The 23,727-nt window shown below is 46.3% G+C and overlaps 1 protein-coding gene across 13 annotated transcripts in view; it reads right to left on the bottom strand.

Annotated features, from left to right (window-relative positions):
- UNC79 (unc-79 homolog, NALCN channel complex subunit) overlaps positions 1–23,727 on the bottom strand; it is a 305,414-nt gene that overhangs the window by 15,777 nt on the left and 265,910 nt on the right. For all 13 annotated transcript variants that reach the window (XM_056133512.1, XM_056133504.1, XM_056133510.1 and 10 more), the window contains 6 exons: positions 16,588–16,665; positions 9,188–9,277; positions 6,358–6,533; positions 5,028–5,214; positions 2,581–2,778; positions 600–677 (listed from right to left, as the gene is read on the bottom strand). In XM_056133512.1, the coding sequence (XP_055989487.1) occupies positions 600–677; positions 2,581–2,778; positions 5,028–5,214; positions 6,358–6,533; positions 9,188–9,277; positions 16,588–16,665 (807 nt within the window). The remainder of the gene's footprint in view (positions 1–599; positions 678–2,580; positions 2,779–5,027; positions 5,215–6,357; positions 6,534–9,187; positions 9,278–16,587; positions 16,666–23,727) is intronic.

The raw sequence follows: 23,727 nt of genomic DNA on the forward strand, positions 1-23,727 counted from the left end.
CATCCAGTATTGACTTTGCTTAATCCATCCCATTTAAGCCAACTACGTTGGAGGCCAGAGCTATAGTACAGCAGGTAGGGTGTTTGCTTGCACACAGCCAACCCAGGTTCAATTCCCACTATCCCATATGGTCCCCTGATCACTGCCAGGAGTAATTCCTGAGTGTAGAGCCAGGAGTAACCCTGAGCATCACTGGGTGTGACCCAAAAAGTCCCTCCCCCCCCAAAAAAAAACCCAACCTCTACCAGGAGTGATCCCTGAGCACAGAGCCAGAAGCAAGCCCTGAGCACTACTGGGTGTGGCTCAAAAACAAAACAAACAAAAAGAAATTACATTCAAAATAAATCCATATTTGTTATTTGCATTAAGAAATGTTCTATACACAGGAACAATGGTGAAGGAGAAAAGTCCCTACCACAGAGGAATGCTGGGGGTGGGAGGGAAACTGAGGCAACTGGTGGAGGGTAGTGGGCACTGGTGAAGGGACTGGTGCTGGAACAAATTCAATCATAAATATCTTTGTAACTTTGTAATTCATGGTGATTCAATGAAAAACAAAACACAGAAATGTTCTATTAAAAATCATAAGGTTTTCCTACCTTGACAAAAATTGTTGAATTGCATTCTTGCAATGCCTCCATTAAGCTAATCACATGGAGACACACCATTTCTACCATCTGCAATGAGAAACAGTAAAATCAGTTCCATTGGTATTATTTCCAGGGATACGGCTGTTAATCCTGACCCACAGAGATCCCAGGCCCAGCAGTCTTCCTGCCTCTGACCATACAAGATCACCGTGATTGGGGACTTTGCACCTTTTTGACTTTAACCCTAAATAGAATTAAACATGCTCCAGAAATTTCGCTAATGCCTTCTTCGTCTAACTCGGGGTTGGCCGTTTTGGGATCCAGACAATGAACTCACTGAGGGGCATTACAGAATGATTCACACCCCAGAATTAATGGTTTCTGCTCCCTCCATTGCCAACTACAGAACTCCCAGGCTAAGGGACTCTCTCCTCCAGCTTGATCTTTTCTTCACTGCTCCTTCATCTGGGGTGGCTTTGAGTAACTGCACTTGTGTGGCTATAGTTTTGTTTTTATTTTCTCTGGAGCAAAGCAGCCAGCCATGCTTGCAACAGTCTAAAAGGACAAGAGTTGATATTCCCTCATGTGAAATTCCTAAGGCTGGCCTTTAAACATCCAAGGGGGGTTTTACTAGTCCTGCTTAAATAGTTTAGCAACATTTTCAGTACAAAATTTATTCAGATGAACTTCTAACATTTAATGTCAAGAGGAATTGGGAGGGGAGGTATTAATGGTATCATAAAACTAATGATAACAGAGACACTTTGAGTCTCCAATTTATGGTCCCAGTTGCACTGTCTGTAAGATCACAGAATTCTTCAACCCTAGAATATATGATGCAATAACTGCAATTATTCCCATATTGGCGAGAACTTTGGGTGTAAAATTTTCACACAAATGTCCTTTAAATTCAACTAAAATATACCTCTTCATACAGAACTGCCTTATCACATCTGAGCTGCATTCAATCATAACCCCTGATAATCCAATTAGAGCTGGAAGGATATATTTCTTAGATTTGCAGTCAATCAAAACTCATTTCTGGAATGCCTCTGTCAATGCTGTGGCACTGGGTTTCTGGGCACAAAAATCATGATGGTGTTGTTTGTTTGGGGACCTTGCTATACACAGACAAGAAATTAACTAACTGCCTCCATGAGGTCTCATCCAGATGTATTCAGGGAAGTGGCTGTGTACCAAGCGCACCCCAGCTAGTTCTGCAAGTATCCACTCATTCTGTGTGCCATCACATAAAAATACAACTGGGGCTGAGGACTGGAGCCTGGGGCCTCATACGGCCGCTCAACTGAGGTTCCTTCAGGCTTTCAGTCCTGAGTGAAACGAACCTCTGTGGTGGTCTGCTCTTCAACATCACAAAAAGGGGCCCTAATTGGCTTGGGTTTTCCAAAATCACCTTGAAATCCCAAAATAATCCCATCTCACTCTTAACTCTGACTTTCTAACAAAACAGCCCTGACAGGTATGAGTATCCTACAAATTTCCTTGGTTTTAAGCAGAGAAAACTCCTTTTTTTGACTGACCACATGTTTATCTTCCCACTGACATTTTCACCCGAGCCTAACACATGATCTCAGATGTAAAAATCCAACATTCTACTTCTGTACCGTTACAACTGAGCTCTTGAAGAACGGGAAGTCATGGGTGAGCAGACATCGGGGCTTCAGTTACACAGGTGACATGGGTGACGGGTCTAGCCATATATCCAAAACACAGACTCAACAGCACTGAAAACATGTGTTCTAAGTGGCAACCACTGAAACTTTGTAACTGTCAAGATGACAGGCAGGGATGGGGTGGGGGTTGGGGGTGTGGAGGGACCATGGGAACAGGGAAGGTGACACTGGTGGTGGGATTGGTGTCGAAATCAATGTGTCAAAACTGAACTAGCAACAGCTTTATAAATCACAGATCTTTCATAATCGCTTTAAAGTGCCTTTCCAGGCAGGGAACAACTTCTTCATCAACTCACCACTTTGTTGTGGGCCATCAGCTGAAGGATGCTGGGCGTCACCCTACTCCAGAACTCCAGTGCCGTCAGAATTGCCGTGAAGCTGAATTCATTCTGACTTTGCACGTTCGTGGCGACGGCACTTTGCTCGCAGTACACAGTCCAGAGCTGAGCAAAGATAAATGCATGGAAGAGGGAACACATGTGCAGCACGGAGGTCTGAAAAGGAAGAAGATGGGGAGTGTGACGTTCCAAGGAGTCCTCTCCGCGTGCCATTAGCCTTCTGGGATTCCCTGTCAAGGCTCACCTCAAGGGACGGGAGGCTTAAAGTACTCTCCCCGGCCACCCCCACTGGCAAATTCGTGAGTCAGCCAGCACCTTGGAACATCCTGCACACTCAGTGACAGGGTCTTGGGGAAAGCACCTTAGTGGAGGGGGCAAAGCTACCCTCACCCTTGCTCTTGAATGAACGGATGCCCCAATCTCCACCCCATTCTTTTTTTAAAATTTTTATTAGTGAAACACCATCAGGTACAGTTGTAGACTTACAAATTTTTGTGCTTGGCTTTCAGTTATAGAATGATCGAGTACTCATCCCTCCACCAGTGCCCATTCTCCACCACCAATAATCCCAGTATCCCTTCCATCCCCTATGCCCCCATCCCACCTGCCTCTGTGGCAGGGCATTCCCTTTTGTTCTCTCTCTCCTTTTGGGTGCTGTGGTTTGTGAAAGAGGAATTAAGTGGCAATCATATTCGGTCTATAGTCTACTTTCAGCATGCATCTCCCATCTTGGGCGGATCTTCCCAACACCCTTTATTTGGTGCTCCCTTCTCTATCTGAGCTGCCTTTTCCCCTAGAGTGTGTGGCTGGCCTCCAAGCCATGGAGTAAACCTCCTGGTATTTATCTCGGCTATTCTTGTCCACCCCATTCTTAAATGAAACCTAAAAGAATCATCCTTCGTGGGGCCTGAGCAGGCAGGGCACTTGCCTTGCACATGGCCAACCCGGGTTCTATCCTCAACATACCATATGGTCCCCCGAGCACCGCCAGGAGTGATTCCTGACAGCAGAGCCTGGAGTAATCTGAGCCTTGCTGGGTATGTCCCCAAACCAAGACAACCAACAAAGAGAATCATCCTTTGACGATTTTAGGATGTTTCCCCATCTGAAACAAGGAGATAGCAGTGCCCTCCTCAAAGGGTTGTTGTGATGAGTAAAAAGAAGTGACAGAGGTGAACTGACTGAGTTGCATGCAATCAGTTAGACTCCTACAGGAGTGGCCATGGTGAGAGCAGCAGCCTCAACGATGCTGGTGTTCCTGTCAGCAGGGAGCACCGAGTGGGCATCTGCCGCATCTCACCCTTGGATATTTTTCATAGATCATCTCCAGAATTCTCAAGCCATCCCATTCAGCTCAATTGTGGACACTGGAGCTCAGAAAAGGGAAGTGACTATTTCAGGGTTGACTCTGGACCAGCTCTAAGAAGCCAGCCTAGATCTGGGTTGAATTATAAGGAACTAGGGACAGCAGGTAGGGTGCTTGCCTTGAACATGGCTGACGACCCAGATTTGACCCCCAGCATCCCATGTGGTCCCCTAAAAACCACCAGGAACAATTCCTGAGTGCAGAGCCAGGAGTAACCCCTGAGTATTGCTGGGTGTGACCCAAGAACCAAAAATAAATATTTTTTTAAAAAATGAAAGAAATATAAGGAACAGACTTCTCAGCTCCTCCGGGGTATTTGGACAGGAGCTCAGCTGTACCACAGGGCCAGCTTCGTGGCCCAAATCCAGCTGTCCCCAAGCCCAACATCCCTCCCAGCTTGCGCCTGGGCTCTGGAAAGGGCCTGGAGCTCCTTGTGACTGAGTAACACCAAGTATGTCTACTGTGCTTCCACAGACATGTAACGGAAGCCAGCCTGCAGACTGCTCCATTGGCTTAAGCACCTCACCCACAATCACTACTGTTCCCCTGTGCAAGTGATCCTGGCACAGACTTAGAGACCTCCCACCCGCCTCTGACTTTCTCCAGCTCCCTACATCTCTCCTGTTCTCAACCGGAAAGACAGCACCTGAAGCATTAGGTAAGGTGGAGCCCACACTGCTTCTCCTCCCCCTCCTCTCCATCTTGTTGGAACTACTCAGCATGGAATGTTTTATTCTATTTCTCTCCTTTTATTTCGCTTCATGACTTTGAGCCAGAACTTCCTTGGAAGCTAACCCTTGCCGGTCCCGTTCATTTATCTTCATAAAAGTGAACCAAAAAGCCATTTAGGGGGAAGGAGAGAGAGTCTGGGAATTTAAACAACTTGAAATAAGTCATTAGCACAAGGTTGCTTTCCTACCAGCCACAGGGGGGCGAGTGATAAGATGCTTTTTCTTCTCAGAAGAACCATAATTGGCTGATAAGGAATTCCATTAGCAATTTCGGTGCATATGGTCTTAATCTTGCAGAAATCACTTACCTTTGATTGCTCTGGAAATCCAATCAGGATGACAATAAGATGGTCTGCGATGTGGGAGCCTGCGTCCAGAGGGATGGGCAGGCAGGGCGAGGAGGCGTTGGGACAGACGGCGTTATGAGTGAGGGAGCCCAGGAGCAGCCAGGAGAGCAGACGGATGTGGGAGACACACTCGATGAACTCTTTAGGTCTGTGAGGGGAGAAGGAAGCAGAGACAATGATGCGATGCTGCTTCACTGGCACCCAGCAAGGGCTGCCCAAGGGGAGGCCTTCAAAGCGTGGCCTTTTGGAGGCAATGACTTAAAAGAAAGCAAGGGAACAGAGGGCCAGCCAAATGAGCTATCTGCGCTCCTGGTTTCTCCCTGTCATCCCAGAGCTCAGCTTCTCAGGCGGAAAGCAGCCTTCGGAGGGAGAGGGATTAAATCTCATCCTCGGACAAACCTGGTCTACCTTTCAAACCGGATTGCCTTTTGAAACTTTCCTTTTCTCTCATCAGAACATTGATCTACCTCGCCCCTCCAGGGAAGGAAAGAGAAGCAGACATGAAACACACAGTCAAGGGCTAGAGTGATAGTACAGTGGGTAGCAGGGTGTTTGCCTTGCACACGGTTGACCCAGGTTCGATTCCCAGCATCCCATATGGTCCCCCAAGCACTGCCAGGAGTGGTTCCTGAGTGGAGAGCCAGGAGTAAACCCTGTGCATTGCTGGGTATGACCCAAAAAGAAAAAAAAAAACAGCCAATGACACTCTGTCCTCCTCACCTTCCACTCCAAACCTCTCCTTCTAGCTAGGAAAGTGACCCACCAAGCAAGATGGCAGGCTCAGTCCGGCTCTGAGTTCCCAAAGAGATGCTCCCAGCACATTCTTTCCCTTAGAGACAGAATATGAGTGTGTGTGTGTGTGTGTGTGTGTGTGTGTGTATGTGTGTTGGGGGTGGTGGTGAAGGGGTGTGGTGTCTCATTATCTTCATGCATTCTATTTCATCTCTGCTACAGATTTTGTTCCAGCTGTGAGCTCCTTGACAGTAGAAGTTATGGGGTACTCAGTAGCTCTCAGTCTATATAACTTATTGAAATAAAGTTCTGAGCAGTTCCAACCTCCCAGTTTTCATTAGGGGAGGACTGAGGGTTTAGCAGGAGGGCAAACTGTTTGTGTTCAATACAGGTGGTGGGCCAGCAAGTTAGGCTGGAGATAGGTCTTGAATCCCTTATTCCTAACCAATCCTGTTCCACTCCCAGAATCTTTCCACACGATCAGTGGCTCTCCCTGGGCCTCAGGGGACTCGGGGTGTGTCCTGCATTACCCTCCTTGCTGGAATAGTAAGGTCCTTACCCTTGTTGCATGGCTGAAGGCGGATGATAGAGCCAGGGCAGATAGCGAATCACAGCCTTGTTATCTCTGTGGTTTCCCCGTGAGATCTCCATGGCTGCAATTTGAGCCAGCCCGACTTTGAGATGTCCACCAAAGGTATCTTCGTGCAGAGGCTGGGAGCATGTCTTCATGTGGCTCTACAAAACCAAATGGCATTTGGTGACTGATGGAGCACATTGCAAAGACCAGGCTGTCATTTCCTGTCCTTGTCTCACCACACTCCCAAGCATACAACCCACTGAGCTTCCTCAATGGTTCCCTATGGATCTTAGGACAGAAATCCCTTACCATGGTTGGGAAACTCTACTAGTACAGATCTCTGCTTCTTCGTCCTATGCTAACGATCCCTGGTACATTCCACAGGTTCTGTCTCATTACCAGCATTCACTAATAATGCTCTTGCTGCCTGAAATGGTATTCCAGCCTCTCCACACCATTTAGCTGCTATTTATTATTCAGATTTTAGCTCAAGGACCCCTTATTCCAGGAAGTCCGTCCTGACCTCTCTGGTCAGGTCTGCTAATGGGAAGTTCCTATGTCACAATCAATCCTTTCTTGTAGAAATTGTGAGAGTTACGAATCTTCTTTGAGTTTGTATGACATTTTCATTAAAATTGGCTTCCACTGCTGATTTCAACAATTACACTTGTTGTTTGTTTATTTGTTTGTTCTCCTGTTTGTTCTTCATCATGGCATGTCTAAGTGCCAACAATAATGCCAGATGAGTGGATAAACTAACTATGGTACCTCTACACAGTGGAATACTACATAGCTGTGAAGAAAAGTGAAGTCAAAAAATTTTCTTATAAATGGATGAATATGGAGAGTATCACGCTGAATGAAATGAGTCACAGAGAGAGAGAGAGAAGAGAGAGAGGGACATATGTAGAATGATTGCAGTCATTTGAAAAAATACATATATTCAAACGTGGTATGTGAATAATACCCAAAGACAATGGAAACAAGGACCAGGAGAACTGGCCCATGGTAGGAAGATTGCCACCAAGGGGGAGGGGGAGTGCAGTTAGGACGGAGAAGTCCTAACTTCTCTGTTCTAGAACCACTGTGACAATGATAGTTGGAAATAACCACTTGGACTGGAACTGAGTGCTGAAAGAAGGTAAAGTGAGATGCATGTTACCCTTTCAGTAATAGGATTGCAAACCACGGTGCCTAAAATGAAAATGAGAGAGAGAGAGAGAGAGAAAGAGAGAGAAGAAGAAAAGTGTCTGTTAATAGAGGCAAGCTGGGAGGGAAACTGGGACATTGGTGGTGGGAAATGTCCATTGGTGAAGGGATGGGTGTTGGAACATTGCGTGAATGAAACCCAATTATGAACAGCTTTGTCATAGTCTGTCTCATGGTGATTTAATTTAAAAATCTATTTTAAAAAATCCACAACAGTTCCTGACACAGAAGGTATCTGTACCTGGTATGCAGTTGTTGGATTTAGAAAAATGTCTTTGTTTGGTGTCACTTGGTGGAATGAGCACTGCTCTGGGAGTCAATGCCCAGCTGCTAGACCCAGTTCTCTCCTAATGGACCTCATAGCCTTAGACAGGCCACCCTGATCCATTTCTGATCCATTCCCAGTGTGTGAAGTTGGAGGGCCAGGTCTGCAACTCCTGACCTTCTGAACACCTTGGGTCCTTCTGACTCTTTCTCTCTATGCTCTGAAAGTGAAGCTGTAAACCAAGTTGAAACTGTTTAGGTTGCAACTGCTCCTGTTCTTTATGCATCCAAGTCAGGAGTGTGGGGCCACCTCGATGAGCCCCGAGGAACCAGAGAATGATCCAACACTGGGAAGCTCAGGCAGCCAAGTGGGAAACAAGTGGGCTAAGAGATCATGAGACATCAAGGGCTCACACGTGGCTGCCACTTTCCACTCTAGCATTTGCAAATTGAACACTTGCGTCATCACAGTGGGGTCTGGAAACTGAGTTGGGTAATAAAGGAATTGTAGGTTTTATTGTTTTGAGCAAGGGAACTTCTGGGATGGCTGGGTCCTATCTGTCAAAGAGGCATCCTCCAGTACCAAACTGCAATTTGGCTGCTCCGTGGGCTGTGTTAAAATTCTCCTCTGCCCTCCCCCCAGAGCCTTCCTCAAATCTTGCAGACTATCCATCTCGAGAGCACCCTGGTGGACTCAGGGCAGGCGAGATTGACTTGCATCAGCAATTCATTCCACCCTGCGAAACAATCAATAAACTCAACAACTTCACTGGGAATTTGTCCATGTGCAAATTGAATTCTGTTCTTTCCCCCTCTCTTTATTATTGACCAGAAGAAGATGGCCCTGGGACAGATAAAAAGACATAAAATTTTAAAAATGCTGACGTTGGCATAATGCATCACCGTTCATAAAAGTCTTTTTACCTGCCTGAGTCCACCTCTAGCCTGGAAATAGGCCCTGTGCGGGGCATTACCAGATTTGTGTTTGCCACAGAAGAAAGGGATGAGATGGAACCCCACAGGGAAGAAGAGATGTGGAGAGAGGGGGGGGTCTTAGGGGAGCCCTCACTCCACCTGCTGGACAGTAGGAGGCACCCTGAGCAAAATGCACCCCCAGTTGGAAACTGAACCTACCTGAGGCGGTATGAGACCAGAATAAATGGTGAGCAAGACCCTCCACTCACAGTTTGAAGCTACATCATCCCCCCATTCCCACCTGGACCCCTTTCCGCCTGGATGCTCCTTGCAGCTGGTGCATAAACAGCTCCACAGTCTACGGGGGAAATCTCGCCAACAGCGTCAGGGCTGTGGTCTTGGGAGGGGGCCAGGCGCCTCTTACCTTGAGCTTGGTCAGCGTGTGCATGTCGGCCATGAAGTCCAGCACCTCGCTGATGTACTGCCGCACGCACTCCATGGCTGCCGTCCCACACTGAAACACAAGGACACACATGTCTGGAGATGGGGGTAGGTGGGAGCGTGCCTCGCCTGGCCCTGGCTGTGAGGCTCTCCTGGAAGGGGGGGAAGGCAGGAGGCTCTGATTTCTTGTGTTCCTGACTCACTCCAGGACCCTTGGGGAGCCTGTGACCTTCTGTCTTCCACAGAGACACAAACTGATAAAGGGTTTTGTGAGGGAGAACAAGGCTTTTTTAATTCACCCCATGATTCTCAGAAATTACTCCTGAAGGTGCTCGGGGAACCATATTGGATGCCGGGGATTGAACCCGGGTCACCACCTGCAAGGCGAATGGCCCCGGCCCCATGGGCTACCTTATTTTTAAATGGGTTTTCCTACAATGATTTCATCTGGGTTAAACCATCAGTCACGAGAGTTCTTAATAATGTGAGTCACCCTAAAGACTACAGCAATGGTTTATCACTCCAGGGAGCCCATAAGAATATGAATCTTCAAACTGCATCAGAATCTTCCCTCTTCTCTAGCCCCCCCCAAATGAGCACTGTGGCACTGTCCTCCCGTTGTTCATCGGTTTGCTCGAGTGGGCCCAGTAATGTCTCCATTGTGAGACTTGCTGTTACTGGGTTTGGCATATCGAATACATCACGGGGAGCTTTCCAGGCTTTGTTGTGCGGGCGGGATACTCTCGGTAGCTTGCAGGGCTCTCCGAGAGGGGCGGAGGAATCGAACTTAGGATGTCCAGGTTGGCTGCATGCAAGGCAAATGCTCTGCCCGCTGTGCTATTGCTCCAGCTCTACAAAGATAACACGTCCCCAGCGTCTCATTTGCAAAGTCGAAAATTCCTGTGTCAAAATCACTGACACCTGGACGTCTCCTGTGTTGGAGGAGACTGTCCAGCGGCTGTTATCTGGCCACAGCTACACGGAGGGAAGCAACCAGGCCGGCTCACAGTCTAGCGGCAAACTTGGCGGGAGGGTGGGGTGGGGGCGTGCGGGTGGGGCTGAAGGGAAGAAACACACACTTGTGTTTCAGGTTATTGAATGGCAGACGCCGGCTCTCTCTTGCGGGGGGGGGGGGGGGGGCAGTGAATTTAGGATTAGAAGCAAAGAAAAGGAAAATGAGCAGCCAGCCCATCCCTACATCAAAGCAGTCGGCAAGAACCCCCACGCCCACTTGGGTCTGACGGGGATCAAAAGCAGGCTGTCTTTGAAGCCCGCTGAATACAAGGCGAAGGCCTTTCTTAGGCTTCCTTAGGAAAATCTGGAACATTAGATACTTAACCGGCTCACCCAGTGGCCCTCGCTTTCCCATATGCATGGAAATCTGCCCCGCGCTGAATAATATCACCTTCCGTCTCTTCTAGAATGTTACGCCTGTCAGGTCCTCTGACAGGATAACAAACAGTAAAATAAGGTCGTTGGCAGGTCTGTCAAGAGCCTCTTCTAAGCAGCTCCCACGTTCTAAGGTTTTCTGCTTTTAATTTAAATCAAGTGCAGGAATCATAAAAGGTTATTATGGTCCTGCTTTTGGAATATTAATCCTTGGGTGCACGGAAGGATTGCACCTGATTTATTCCGTTTTCTCTGACCTTTCACATGTCATGCAAACAGAAGCAGGCTCCTCTCCTGAATTTCTTGAAAGGGATTTGTTTCTTTGGGGCAATATTTTATAACATTTCAACAGGGCAAATGTCACCGAAAATAATTACTAAGCGCATTATTCAATATTTGTCTTTTAAGTCTGAATTTTTAAAGCGAGCGCAAAGAATTTACTATTGCCTAGTTATTTTATCCTAAGCAGAGCAATGCAGGCTTTAAAATGCTTTAGAGTCGGGATCATCTGAGCATCTATGCTAACAAGACAAAGAATATCATTTCTAATTTCCCCTCCTGTTGTTGTTGGTTTTTGATTTTGAAAGGTGGGGGGGGGGGACTTCCCTAGCACTGCTCAGGGGTCCCAGATTCACTTCCACCAACACTTGGCCCAGCAGTCATTGGTTTAATGCTAGCCCGAAAATGTAATGCTGTTGGGGTCCAGAGATGCCGAAGATGACCAGAACCCCACGTGGTGATGCTTGGGGGCTTCAGGGCTGCACCCCAAAATGCTCAGGGACCTTCAGAGCACTGAAGAGCACTGCATGAGAGACAGAACCCAGAGTCCCAACCATCATATCCTATCTCCCAGTCTTTCTGCTTCTTTTCTATTACTTTGCAAAATGTGAGTATAATGTCAGATGTGTTGTTTTAAAATAGAAACGGTCCCAGAATTTCTGCATGTGTATGCTCAGGCCTGAGTGGGAAAGTTGTCCTGATACATATTCCCAGATTGTTTTCTAAAAGAGTTTTATGAATTTTTGTCAGTATTCTAGTTTTATCTAGCACATTGACAAACAAAGCTTTCTTGGGTTTTTGGAACACACCTGGCAGTGCTCAGGGTCTGCTTCTGGTACTGTGTTTGGAGTCACACCTGGACGTGCCAAGCCTCACCAGGAGTGATCCCTGCATGCAGGGCCAGAAGTAACCCCTGAGCACTGCCAACCTCCCCCCACTCACTCCCAAAGAAAAAGCAAGGTTTTCTAACTTATCTTACTTTTCATGTTTTTACATTTTATGTTAACTTCGGCCCCAAGACCTCTAATTATTCGCTTTACCGGATAAAACTGTTTGAAGGCCGGGTATGGGCCCAACAATCCAGTGCCATCCATTTTCAGGGCTTCTTGGCTGGAGCGATAGCACAGTGGGTAGGGCATTTGCCTTGCACGTGGCCGACCCGGGTTCGATTCCTCCATTCCTCTTAGAGAGCCCAGCAAGCTACTGAGAGTATCCTGCCCGCACGGCAGAACCTGGCAAGCTCCCCATGGTGTATTCGATATGCCAAAAACAGTAACAACAAGTCTTGCAATGAAGACGTTACTGGTGCCCACTCGAGCAAACTGATGAACAACAGGAGGACAGTGCTATAGTTAACTTCAGTGAGGGTAACAATTCATTTAAATGGCTAGCTGGCTATTGGAAAGTTGTGGGTGGAGCCTTTAAATGTCGGTTGCTTTTTTTTTTTGTTATTGGAATATCTGTCTTTCACTTACTGATTTCAGTCTACCTTTTTTTTAATGCGATGGCTGTTATCCTTAGCTAACACAGGTGATAAATACTGAGGTTTATGGAATTAAATACGAGATGTGAGATAGTAGCTGGGGCACGTGCCTAGAAGAATGGACCAGAGCAGGGTTTGATTCTGGGCAGTGCTCACTGGGGGCAGGTCCTGGAGGCCCCTGCAGGGCTGAGGTGGCCCCACTGCCTCTGGTACCACAGGGTCTAAGCACCATCACATCTTTCAGCCTTTGCACTGAACAGGCGGGCTTGACCAACAACTGCTGGTGAGGCCCTCACACCTCCTGAACATCACTTGGGAGCCCCCAACCCTCGCCCAAAGAGTGAAACAATGAGGAAACCAGTGACTCTGAGGCAGAATCAGCTTCTCACCTGCCCATCCTCTCTTCTTCCCTAGCAAGCAGGTAATGCACCTTTCCCATCAGCCTCTGCAACCAGGGATGGTCACGTGACTGCGCTCACGGCAATGGGGAGAGAGCAGGAGGCCAGCACTGCTTTCTGACCTGCCCTATGAAAACAGTCTCTTCTTTTGTTCCCACCACCGGTTGGTTGCCAAGAACTCCATATGATGGAAGGAAGCAGAACTGGAACCATCCACGGCGAAGCATTCAGATGGAAGTCTTATCACTCTACTAATCAGGGGACCCACTTGAACGTCCAAGAGCAAACAACAAGCACCTTGTGTAAAGTCGTTGAGAACTTGGGTATTACTCACAGCATATTCAACTACTCTATTTTCCAAAACTATTCTTAAAGACAGTCTAGGTGCTAAAGACGGTACAGGGCATCCAGGTGGTCCTGCTTCAATCCCTGGCACCACCTGTGGTCCCTTAAACTCCAAGAGTGACACCTGAGCACAGAGGCAAGAACAATAACACTGTAGCACTGTCCAACAATTGGTGTTGTTCATCGATTTGCTCGAGTGGGCACCAGTAACGTCTCCATTGTGAGACTTGTTGTTACTGTTTTTGGTATATCGAATATGCCATGAGGAGCTTGCCAGGCTCTGCCATGCGGGTGGGATTTTCTCGGTTGCTTGCCAGGCTCTCCAAGAGGGACGGAAGAATCGAACCCCGGTCGGCCACGTGCAAAGCAAATGCCCTACCCACTGTGCTACTGCTCCAGCCTGAGGCAAGAACAGCCCCTGACAAATGCTGGGGGTGGCCCCAACCCCGGAGCTGAGAAGTTAGCTCAGAGGCTGGGATGCGTGCTCTGTGTACGGAGATGCGTGCTCTGCACTGGTCCACAGCAGACCCAGAACACTGCCAGGCCATTTCCCCAATTCTATTCCCAGAAATTTATTAATCAATCAGTCTATCAATTCTATTCCCAGAAATTTATTATAAAATATATTATAAATTTGCAAATATTCTAAAATATGGACAATGGACAAAGATTTATACACAGAGAGGCATTTGAACATTAGTTATTGTTTCAGAATATTAAAAAAATTTAAAAATACCCAATAGCAAGGAATCTTATGTTTGTTGATATGAATATTTTAAAATAATGTTAATTCAACACTAACCATGTTTGATACCGTGTTAATATGTTTTAAATGTATTACTTCTGGGGTTGGAGCGATAGCACAGTGGGTAGGGCATTTGCCTTGCCCATGGCCGACCCAGGTTCGATTCCCAGCATCACATATGGTCCCCCAAGCACCACCAGGAGTAATTCCTGAGTGCAGAGACAGGAGTAACCACTGTGCAATGCTGCGTGTGACACAAAAAGAACAAAAAGTATTCTTCAATCTTTAACCCCATACAGTAGGCCCAATTATATCACGTTCTATATACAAATCAATACAAATAATATAAATCAAAGAATTCAAATCAAAGAATCATAGGTTAAGTCCTAGCTTCTTAAACTATGGGTCATGACCCCAAATGGAATTTCGAAACTTTTAAAATTTGTTTTAAAAAGAGATTTGTTTATGACTTATAATTACCAAATATTTGGTTTGTATACCTTTTTATATTCCTATGATCCTGGTGCTACTCAAAAAATTCTCGGGCCAAAATGGGGTCACTAGTGGAAAAAATTTTCGTGTGTGTGTGTGTGTGTGTGTGTGTGGGGGGGTGGGTGTGTGTGTGGGTGTGTGGTGTTGGTGGGGGATGGGCCACACTCAGCTGTGCTCCGGGCTTACTGTGCTCAGAAGTCCTCAGGAATCACTTCCAGCAGTGCTCAGGGGACCATGGGGGTGTATAAGAATCAAACCAGGTTGACTACTGTACTATCTCTCTGGGTCCTAGAGTTGAAGCAGGCCTGAAACTCTGGTATGAATCTAAAAGCCTTATTTTCTTACCTGCTAAGAAAATATCTTTTTACCTCTGAACAAGAGGTTACGCTTCACAGCCATTATATTCTGGGGGGAAATGCTCATAACATATGAAGCCAAGCTGCTTCTAACATGGTTTCAACTATGTTTAGATAAAATTACACAGAAAAAAAGAAGAAATGAAATACACTAATAGGCCGTGTTATAGCAACTCTACCTCTGTGGTAGAGGTGCTGGAGAGAGAGTTAAATGGGCTGAGCAGAGGCTTCACACACTGGAAGGTTCTATTCCCAGCATCGATGGTCCATGAGCACTTCCAGGTGTGACTCCAAACACAGTACCAGAAGCAGACCCTGAGCACTGCCAGGTGTGGTCCAAAAACCCAAGAAAGCTTTGTTTGTCAATGTGCTAGATAAAACTAGAATACTGAACAAAAATTCATGAAACTCTTTTAGAAAACAATCTGGGAATATGTATCAGGACAACTTTCCCATCAGGCCTGAACATACATTTGCATGCAGGAGCCACATTTTGATCCCCGATACTATATGTTACCCACAGCACTGCTGGGAGTAACCCCCAGAACAACAACACGCTGGGAATGGCCCCTGAGCACCATCAGGTGTGCCTAAAACCCAATTTTGAGAAAAGACACTACAATTTAAAATAAAGATGACATGTGTGTTATATTTGCATATAGGTTTACATATATATGGACATTTAGAAAGGAACTAGAAGTTAGGCGGTGGGAGGATTAGTAGAGAGGTAAGGTACCTGTCCTGGACTTGGCCAAACCCAGTTTGATCCCCGGCACCCCACAGGGTCCCCTACCACTGTCAGGAGTGATACCTGAGAACACAGCCAGGAATAAACCTTGAGCACTGCCAGGCAGGGCCCCAGAAAGCAAAAAATAAAAACTAACTAGTAATTACATAAATTGATAATAATATGTCAGTAGACAAATTAGAATGCTGAATGAATAAAAACCTAAGTTTTATTGGTGGGGGACCTGGCTGAGCAGTAAAGTACAGGTGTTACGTGAATAAGCCCCTGAGTCTGATCCCCAAATTCCTTTTTTACTTTTGCAGCAGAGGTCTGACTTGAGGGCTGATTTAAGTATTATTTCCTTTTTCTGTTTTTTTTCTTCTAAAGAAAATATATAAATGTTCTATCAACAACATCTTTAACATTTCTGAATCTGTTGCAGTGACCCTACTAACCAATACATGATCATGATTTCTCATTTCAGGCCTGTCAATGAAAATTTTACTATATTTCAAAATGATAGCTCACTAGTTGATGAAAAAAGAAACTTTTAGACATCACCAGAGGAAATAATAATATAAAGGAAAACAAGGTATTGCAACTCTTACTTGTTCCTGGCAGTAGTTAGATCAAATTGGTTAATGGGAGCCTATATAAGAAAATTGATTCTGGAAAAAAAAATTGAACTTAATCAAATCTATTTTGTATGGCTGGTCATTTCTTTCCTCTCTTTAATTCACTGCTTCCATTCTATTCTATTCATGTTTCCTGGAATTAGAAGCTTCCAAGATAGGGATCCATTCAAAACTTCACTAACGCTCTCTTATCTTTTTTTTTTTTTGCTCTTTTTTTAGGGGGGGTCACACCTAGCGATGCACAGGGGTTACTCCTGGCTCTGCACTAAGGAATTACTCCTGGTGGTGCTCAGGGGACCATATGGGATGCTGGGAACTTAACCTGGGTTGGTCGCATGCAAGGCAAATGCCCTACCCACTGTGCTATTGCTCCAGTCCCTAATACTCTTTTAAACAGGATGCTTCGTGTCTTCAATTTTACAGTGTTTGTTATCTCTAGAGTGAACCAGGATCACAGGCTAAAAAAATTTCCTTCCTACATGAAGCACTCAGGAGAAATGGAAAACGTAGAAGGTGAGTTTCGTTAGGACTTACTCCGGGCACAGACGCGATCATCTGCTTGCTCAAGATGGTCGACTCAGCTAGCTTGGTTCCAGCATCTGCGCAAATAAACTAATAAGAAATTGAAAGAATCATTATTTCTAAGAGCACTGGGACAGTAATGAGTCATTTATCATTTTCTGAACTTGGGTTTAAATTCATTCATGATGACTTTGGTGACAATGTGTCCTGGGAAATATCTAGGACTAGCAATCATGAGTGTTCACTCAGAATCTCTGAGGGTCTCACTTCACCCAGACACCTTGGTGGCCCTGAAATGGTGTTTCAGTCAAGGAAGAAAGCAAAGAGGTCCTCAGTATTTTCTTTATTCTGAAGTAACTATTCTACATAGTTTCATACACTTCCTGACAGTCACCGAATTTTCACAACCCACCTGGGAGTCTCTCATTATATTATACAATTTTAATGAAAACAGGTTGTCAATCTGCATCCCAGCAGGTTGTTTTACTTGTCTCTACCTCTCTGAGGCCCTTCTGCTTCCGGTCTTCCTCCTTCCACTTCCTCCTTGGCCATGGTCTCTGTTGATGGTGTCCCCATACCTTTTCTGCATCCCTCCACGTCCACTGCAAGTCACCACACTGGATTGAAGTGACCTACAAGTCTATTTCCCCAAGTCTGCTCTCAGACTTGGGGGACTTCAACCCACCCTCACGAGCTTAGTGCCTGCCCTGTGGAAAGGCCCATGAGTACTTGTGAAATGAAGACTGACTGATGAGGATTTGGTGGAGCATGGGGAAGAAGAATTGTCCAGACTTCTATTGAACTTGCCTCAATCCAGATGTTTATAGATGTCTTCACTTGAAGCAACACTCAATGACTTAGAGTGTTGGGGGGAAAGTCACACATAAAGTCTGTCACTATGAGTAACAAGCTACTGGTTAATTGTTCTCTCCCGGCCTTGGGTTGGAACCCCGGAACCCCAACAATGTTGGGAACCCAAAGTTGCAGCTGTACAGAAGCCCAGAGATACACAGAATCTTCATCTTCCCAGAGAAAAGGCACCCCAAGGGAAGGAGAATCTCGATCGTGGGCTCAGGTGGACAGGCTTCATCCCTATCAAACCGGGGAGGAATGAGAGAGGTCTGGGTGGGAGAGAAAAATCTTAAGAAGTCTGTCAGGGGAACGGAGATCAGTGCTATGTGGGGGGCCTTGGGTTGGAGTCTCAGCACTATCAATGAGCCAGGGCACTTCCCAGCAAGGCAGAGTGCTAAGTCAGGCCTTTCTGGAGGCAAGAGGTTCTGAGACTTCCTGCTCATAGCCACCAACTGTCTTCATCTGGAAGATGGGGGTCTCCAGGCACGGCACCTCAACAGAGCCTTGGGGCCAAGGGTGGGTTGCAGTGAAAAGGTACTTTGTGAAGACACGGGTCTCCATCCTCATATTATGTTCCCTTTCTTGACCTCAAGCATAGTGATAGAAAGTGGGAAGATCTGTATGGTCCATGAACTCTGGCAAAGAAAACGGCAGCTCAGAAGGGCTAGCCAGGAAATGCCTCAAAGTTTCCATTCCTTTATTTAGGAGTGCTTGTATCAGCTTTCCTATTTCGGAGTGAGTCAAATATCAGGAAAAGCAAATCAATCACAGTATAAAGAGAAAAGAAACACAAGTGTTTGATTTTGCCTAAGCACTTAAATAAAAGAGTTAAGTATTTGGTAGAGGTGAACAGTAGAAAGAAGGAACAATCTAGTCTTGAGTAATCTAGGGTTTGTCCCAGAAAACTTATTTTCTAAAGCAAACTGTGTACAGAGTTGCAGAGAGAGAGAGAACCCCTTGCATGTCTGCTTCAAAAGAAGTTTGGGGACCGAAGTATCAGGACAGCATTTCAATCAGGTCACAGCAGAAGTGAGACCACACCATAGAGAAGCCAGCAGACAGTGTGTCTGAGGGGAGCACTAGAGTGAGAGCTCTAGGTACAAACCAAAGAGTAGTTTCATGCCTCAACCACCTAATGATGGGTGCAGGTGTCAGCGGGGCTCCGAGGGAGGCAGAGGACAGGTAAGGCAGCCACATTCTAGAAGCCTGTCTTAGCCAGCATCCTTAGCTGAGAAAAACCAGTAACCTCATTCACGCCATCTGTTAACCACAGCAGTATCCCAACAGGATACAAATGCCTGGCTTTAGATAAGCGACAACTCTCCAAGTCGAACTTCAGCAGCAAAAACTGCTCCCAACAAGACAGAGGTACATGTCAGAGTCGGGTATATTCAATCCATAGACTTGTAAACACCTGTGAATGTTGACGCAAGGCCTTCCGTCCCGTGTAAATTTGTACCCTCTGTACTTCAGAAGCTTATGTATCCCTTTCACATAGACCGCTGATCATGAACTGAAAATTCCAGAACCATTTTCTAGAATCACACAAGACACAAAACTGTAAGGAAGACCAGAGGCGAAGGGAGCGGCACTGTGGAAGGAGGATTTCTCTACTCGGAGAGAGAAAAGGCACGCCAACGGGGAAATGAAAGAACACAAAAGAACTCGCTTTCCGATATGTGCCATTCCTCAATTTATCATCAAAATGAGCCTCAAAATAGCATCTCATCCCACAGAGGGATGAGTTTATAACTAACTCAACCAGCATTAATAATCCCACACATCAGTTGGATTAAAAACAACAGCCAGATCATTCTCCTTTGTTCTCTGCCCACAGTGAACCGCTCTTGAAAAGAGAACTTCTCACCCACCTGGATTCTCCCTACTAGGAAAAGCAGGTGAGGCCTGCGTGGGGTGGCAGGACGGGAAGGGGGGAGGGCCCACGTGGATGGGCAGAATATCTCCTCCTGACACATCAGAGGTGCAGAGGAAATTCTTTGGGATGGGTGCCTGCAGTTCTTACGGTGGCTTTTAGAGTTACCACTCTAGAGAGTAAGTTCTGTTTGAATTCATGTCAACTGCACTCCTAAGAGCCCCATCACATGTGAAACGGCTGCAGCAGGCTCACAGAGGAGAAAGAGTTGCCAGGGAAGGAGAAGATGTCAGTAGAACCTAAGAGAAACGATAAAATAACACAGCTGCCCAGACTACAGAAGAATGGCAGACGAACGGCCCAGCCCTGATGGGCAGAGAAATGAATTTAATTTTTCTGTTAGGTAAATTCTTTCCTGATCTCAGGCCTTTGTTGGAAAGAAAGAAAGAATCAGAAAGAGAAAGAAAGGAAGGAAGGATCAGAAAGAGAGAAAGAAAGAAAGAAAGAAAGAAAGAAAGAAAGAAAGAGAGATAAGGAAGAAAGGAAGAAAGAAAGAAAAATTAAAAAAGAGAAAGAGAAAGAGGAAGGAAGGAAGGAAGGAAGGATCAGAAAGAGAAACAAAGGAAGAACAGGAAGAAAAAGAAAGGAAAGAAAGAAAGAGGGAAAGAGAAAGGAAGAAAGAGAGGAAGGGAGAAAGAAAGAAAAAAGAAAGAGAAAGGAACGAAGGAAGGGATCAGAAAGAGAAAGAAAGGAAGGATCAGAAGGAGAAAGGAAAGAGAGAAAGAAAGAAAGAGAGGAAGGAAGGAAGAAAGAAAGAAGAGAAAGAGAAAGGAAGGAAGGAAGAGAAAAAGAGAAAGCAAAAAGAAAGAAAAGAAAGATGGGAAAGAAAAAAGAAGAGAGGAATAAAGGAAATAACGGAAAGAAGGAAAGAAGGAAGGAAGGAAGGAAGGAAGGAGGGATCAGAAAGAGAAAGAAAGGAAGGAAGGATCAGAAAGAGAAAGAAAGAAAGAGAGAGAAAGAAAGAATGAAAGAAAAAAGAGAAGGAAGAAAGGAAGAAAGAAGAGAAAGAGAAAGGAAAAGGAAGGAAGGAAGGAAGGAAGGGATCAGAAAGAGAAAGAAAGGAAGGAAGGATCAGAAAGAGAAAGAAAGAAAGAAAGAATGAAAGAAAGAAAAAAAAGAGAGGAAGGAAGAAAGGAAGAAATAAAGAAGAGAAAGAGAAAGGAAGGAAGGAAGGAAGGAAGGAAGGAAGGAAGGAAGAGAAAGAAAGCGAGAAAGCAAAAAGAAAGAAAAGAAAGATAGGAAAGAAGAAAAAGGAAAGAGAGAAAGAAAGGAAAGAGAAAGGAAGGAAGGAAGGAAGGAAGGAAGGAAGGAAGGAAGGAAGGAAGGAAGGAAGGGAGGGAGGGAGGAAGGAAGGGAGGGAGGGAGGAAGGAAAGAAAAGGGAAATCTACCCTGTTGGAGAGATAGTACAGTGGGGGGGGGCACTTGCCTCATGCTGAGCAGACCCAGTGTTTGATTGCCAGCACCCATATGGTCCCAAAGCCCTTCAGGAGTGATTCCTGAGCACAGAGCCAAGAGTAAGTCCCGAGGACCACAGCTGTAGCTAAAACACCAAAATGGAAAAAAGAATAAAAGAAAAATCTACTTAAATACCGAAGGCCACCTAACTTCATGTGTAAGAACAAATAAAAGGGCGGAAGGTGAGGTAGATCACCACCACAAGGCAGGCCCCAAAGATAAAGAATTCTGCCTCCAGGAAGGATTTCAAGAAATTGAAAAGACAGATGAGTAGTTGGCACTGCCCTGAAATACTGAGGATCCAGAGCATGGCCCACAGCTCTTGTTCTTTAAGGGAAACTTCTTACTGCTAGAGCACTTGAAGAAGAGCAAAGGCTCACAGGGTCAACGGGAATAAGAAGAGCTCCATCACGGTATGAACTGATCTGCTCATTTATGATCAGAGAAGGAGCAAGAGAAACAGGGCAGTGGGTCCTTGTGGGCAGAGTGAACAGCAAATTGAACCCTCCAGCAATGGCCTCAACCCCCAAGCAAGGGGTCACTGGTGTCCAGAATGGTTCCCAGTCTGGTTGAGGGGTGGGTCCTACCACTGAGCTTTCTTCTGTTTCTGAGTTGCATTTGCAGTGAAACCAAGGCCCCTCCAGGCTGTGAGCTAGTGCCCACTGCTCTCTGTCCCTTACACTTGTCCAGCCTCACTGTCCAGCCAAGGAAGATCTGCTCTCAGTGCAGGCTTGGGGTATTCTGGCCTTCGGGAATCTACCGGAGAGAAGGGTCCATCACCCCAGCTCTCCCGGAAAACACAGAAAGGCCCTGAGCAGTCCAGGGAGGAGAAAAGGAACAAAAACTCAAGAGTCTCCAGGAGATTCAACTGTACGATGATAAACACCCATCCCTCCACTAGTGCCCATTTTCCACCACCATGGGTCCCAGTATCCCTCCCATCCCCCATCCCCCCATCCTACCCTGCCTCTGTGGCAGGGTATTCCCTTTTGTTCTCTCTCTCCTTTTGGGTGATTTGTAAATCTACAACTGTACCTCATGGTGTTTCACTAACAAAAATTTTAAAAAAAATGTAATTGATGGAGAATGGGCACTGGTGGAGGGATGGGTACTGGATCATTGTATAACTGAAACCCAAGCACAAAAATTTGTAAGTCTACAACTGTACCTCATGGTGTTTGTTTAATAAAAAATTTAAAAAAAAAGAGTCTCCAGGAGAAACACAAACAAGTTGCCTCCCCTCACCCATGAGGGGCCCTGAGGGGGACTTCTCGTGAGGAACCAGCCAGGAAGCACAACGCAGAAATGGGAACTGGTGCAGATACTGAGAGAATGTCTCCCTTTCATTTCTCTCAATAATGACAATGGCTTAGTCGGAACTTCTGCAGAACGGCTGGATCACTTCCCAAATGGCCCTTTGGCGCTGGGGACCCGAAGCGCTGTCCATAAAGCTATTCCTCTCAGGCGGGAACTCAAAATGCCTCCAAAAATACCAGTCCAAACTAAATAGTCTCACAGCTTCATTTCTGTCAACTGCTGGAATGGATTAGTGACAAATATGTTTGTAAAAGATGAAAATGTTACGGCCAGAGAGATAGTACAGTGGGTTGGGAGTCTGTCTTACACCCAGCTGAGCCGGTTTAACCCCTGGCACCTCATACGGCCCCTCGAACCCCACCAGGAGGAATCCCTGAGTGGAGATCCAGGAGGCAGCCCTGAGCACTGCTGGGTGGGGTTCTAAAACAAACAAAAAAAAGATGAAAATGGCCTCACTCGAAACAGCATGTGAGAATCCAAAACCCCCTTCAGAGAAGCCTTGAGTCTTTGTGCCTGTTTTTTTCCCCCTCAAGTTAATTTGTTTTTGTTATTTCTGCACCAAGCTGGGATGCGGTAATGGCTGTTTTCATGGTTTCCGTAAGCACCAAGCTAGTGGGAAGTGTCACTATTCTTTTGCTGTCTCGGGACAAGTGCTTATTAAGGTTGACTAACATACTTCACCGGAAACCAGCCCTCGCGGCAGTGCCAGGGTGGGGTGCTAGACCCCAAGACAATCAGTCACCCGGATCTGCTCTGCTTAAAATGGAAGCCACAAAGGGAATAATACAGCGGAGGTTCAGGAGAAAGCATCTTTGAGGCTTCAGGTTCTTTCGAGATGGCACATCCCCATCAGAAACTTCTAGAAGCAATAAGCTGCCATCACTGTCAGCCTGCTTGCCTGCATGCCCTCTGCCATCACTGTTGCCTGCTTGCCTGTATGCTCTCTGCCATCACTGTCGCCTGTTTGCCTGTATGCCGTCTGCCATCACTGTTGCCTGCTTGCCTGTATGCCTTCTGCCATCACTGTCGCCTGTTTGCCTGTATGTCCTCTGCCATCACTGTTGCCTGCTTGCCTGTATGCCTTCTGCCTCACTGTCAGCCTGCTTGCCTGTATACTCTCTGCCATCATTGTCGCCTGTTTGCCTGTATGCCTTCTGCCATCACTGTCACCTGCTTGCCTGTATGCCCTCTGCCATCACTGTCAGCCCACTTGCCTGTATGCCCTCTGCCATCACTGTCACCTGCTTGCCTGTATGCCCTCTGCCATCACTGTCGGCTTGCCTGCATCCCCACAAGGGCAGGTTCACTAACTCTGACCCCCACCAGGCAGGCACATTCATCTTCACCTTCAAAGTTCTTGCCTCCAAAGGTGGCAGTGCTATTGGTGTGTGAATGGAAGATATTGAGCCCAGGGAAGTCTGTCCAATGAAGTCGTCTATCTGTCTGTCTAATGGATGTCCTGGCTCTGGAGGATGCTTAAAAATGGAGGGGTTTACCAGGGAGAAGAGGAGGGCAAGCCCCCTGCTTCCCTCCCCTGGTCTCTGTCCTCACAGACTGTCAATTCTTAGGACAATAATTGAATTGTGATGGTACA

The sequence above is a fragment of the Sorex fumeus genome, unplaced genomic scaffold, assembly GCF_029834395.1.
Source record: "Sorex fumeus unplaced genomic scaffold, SorFum_2.1 ptg000098l, whole genome shotgun sequence".
In the NCBI taxonomy this organism is placed as follows: domain Eukaryota; kingdom Metazoa; phylum Chordata; class Mammalia; order Eulipotyphla; family Soricidae; genus Sorex; species Sorex fumeus.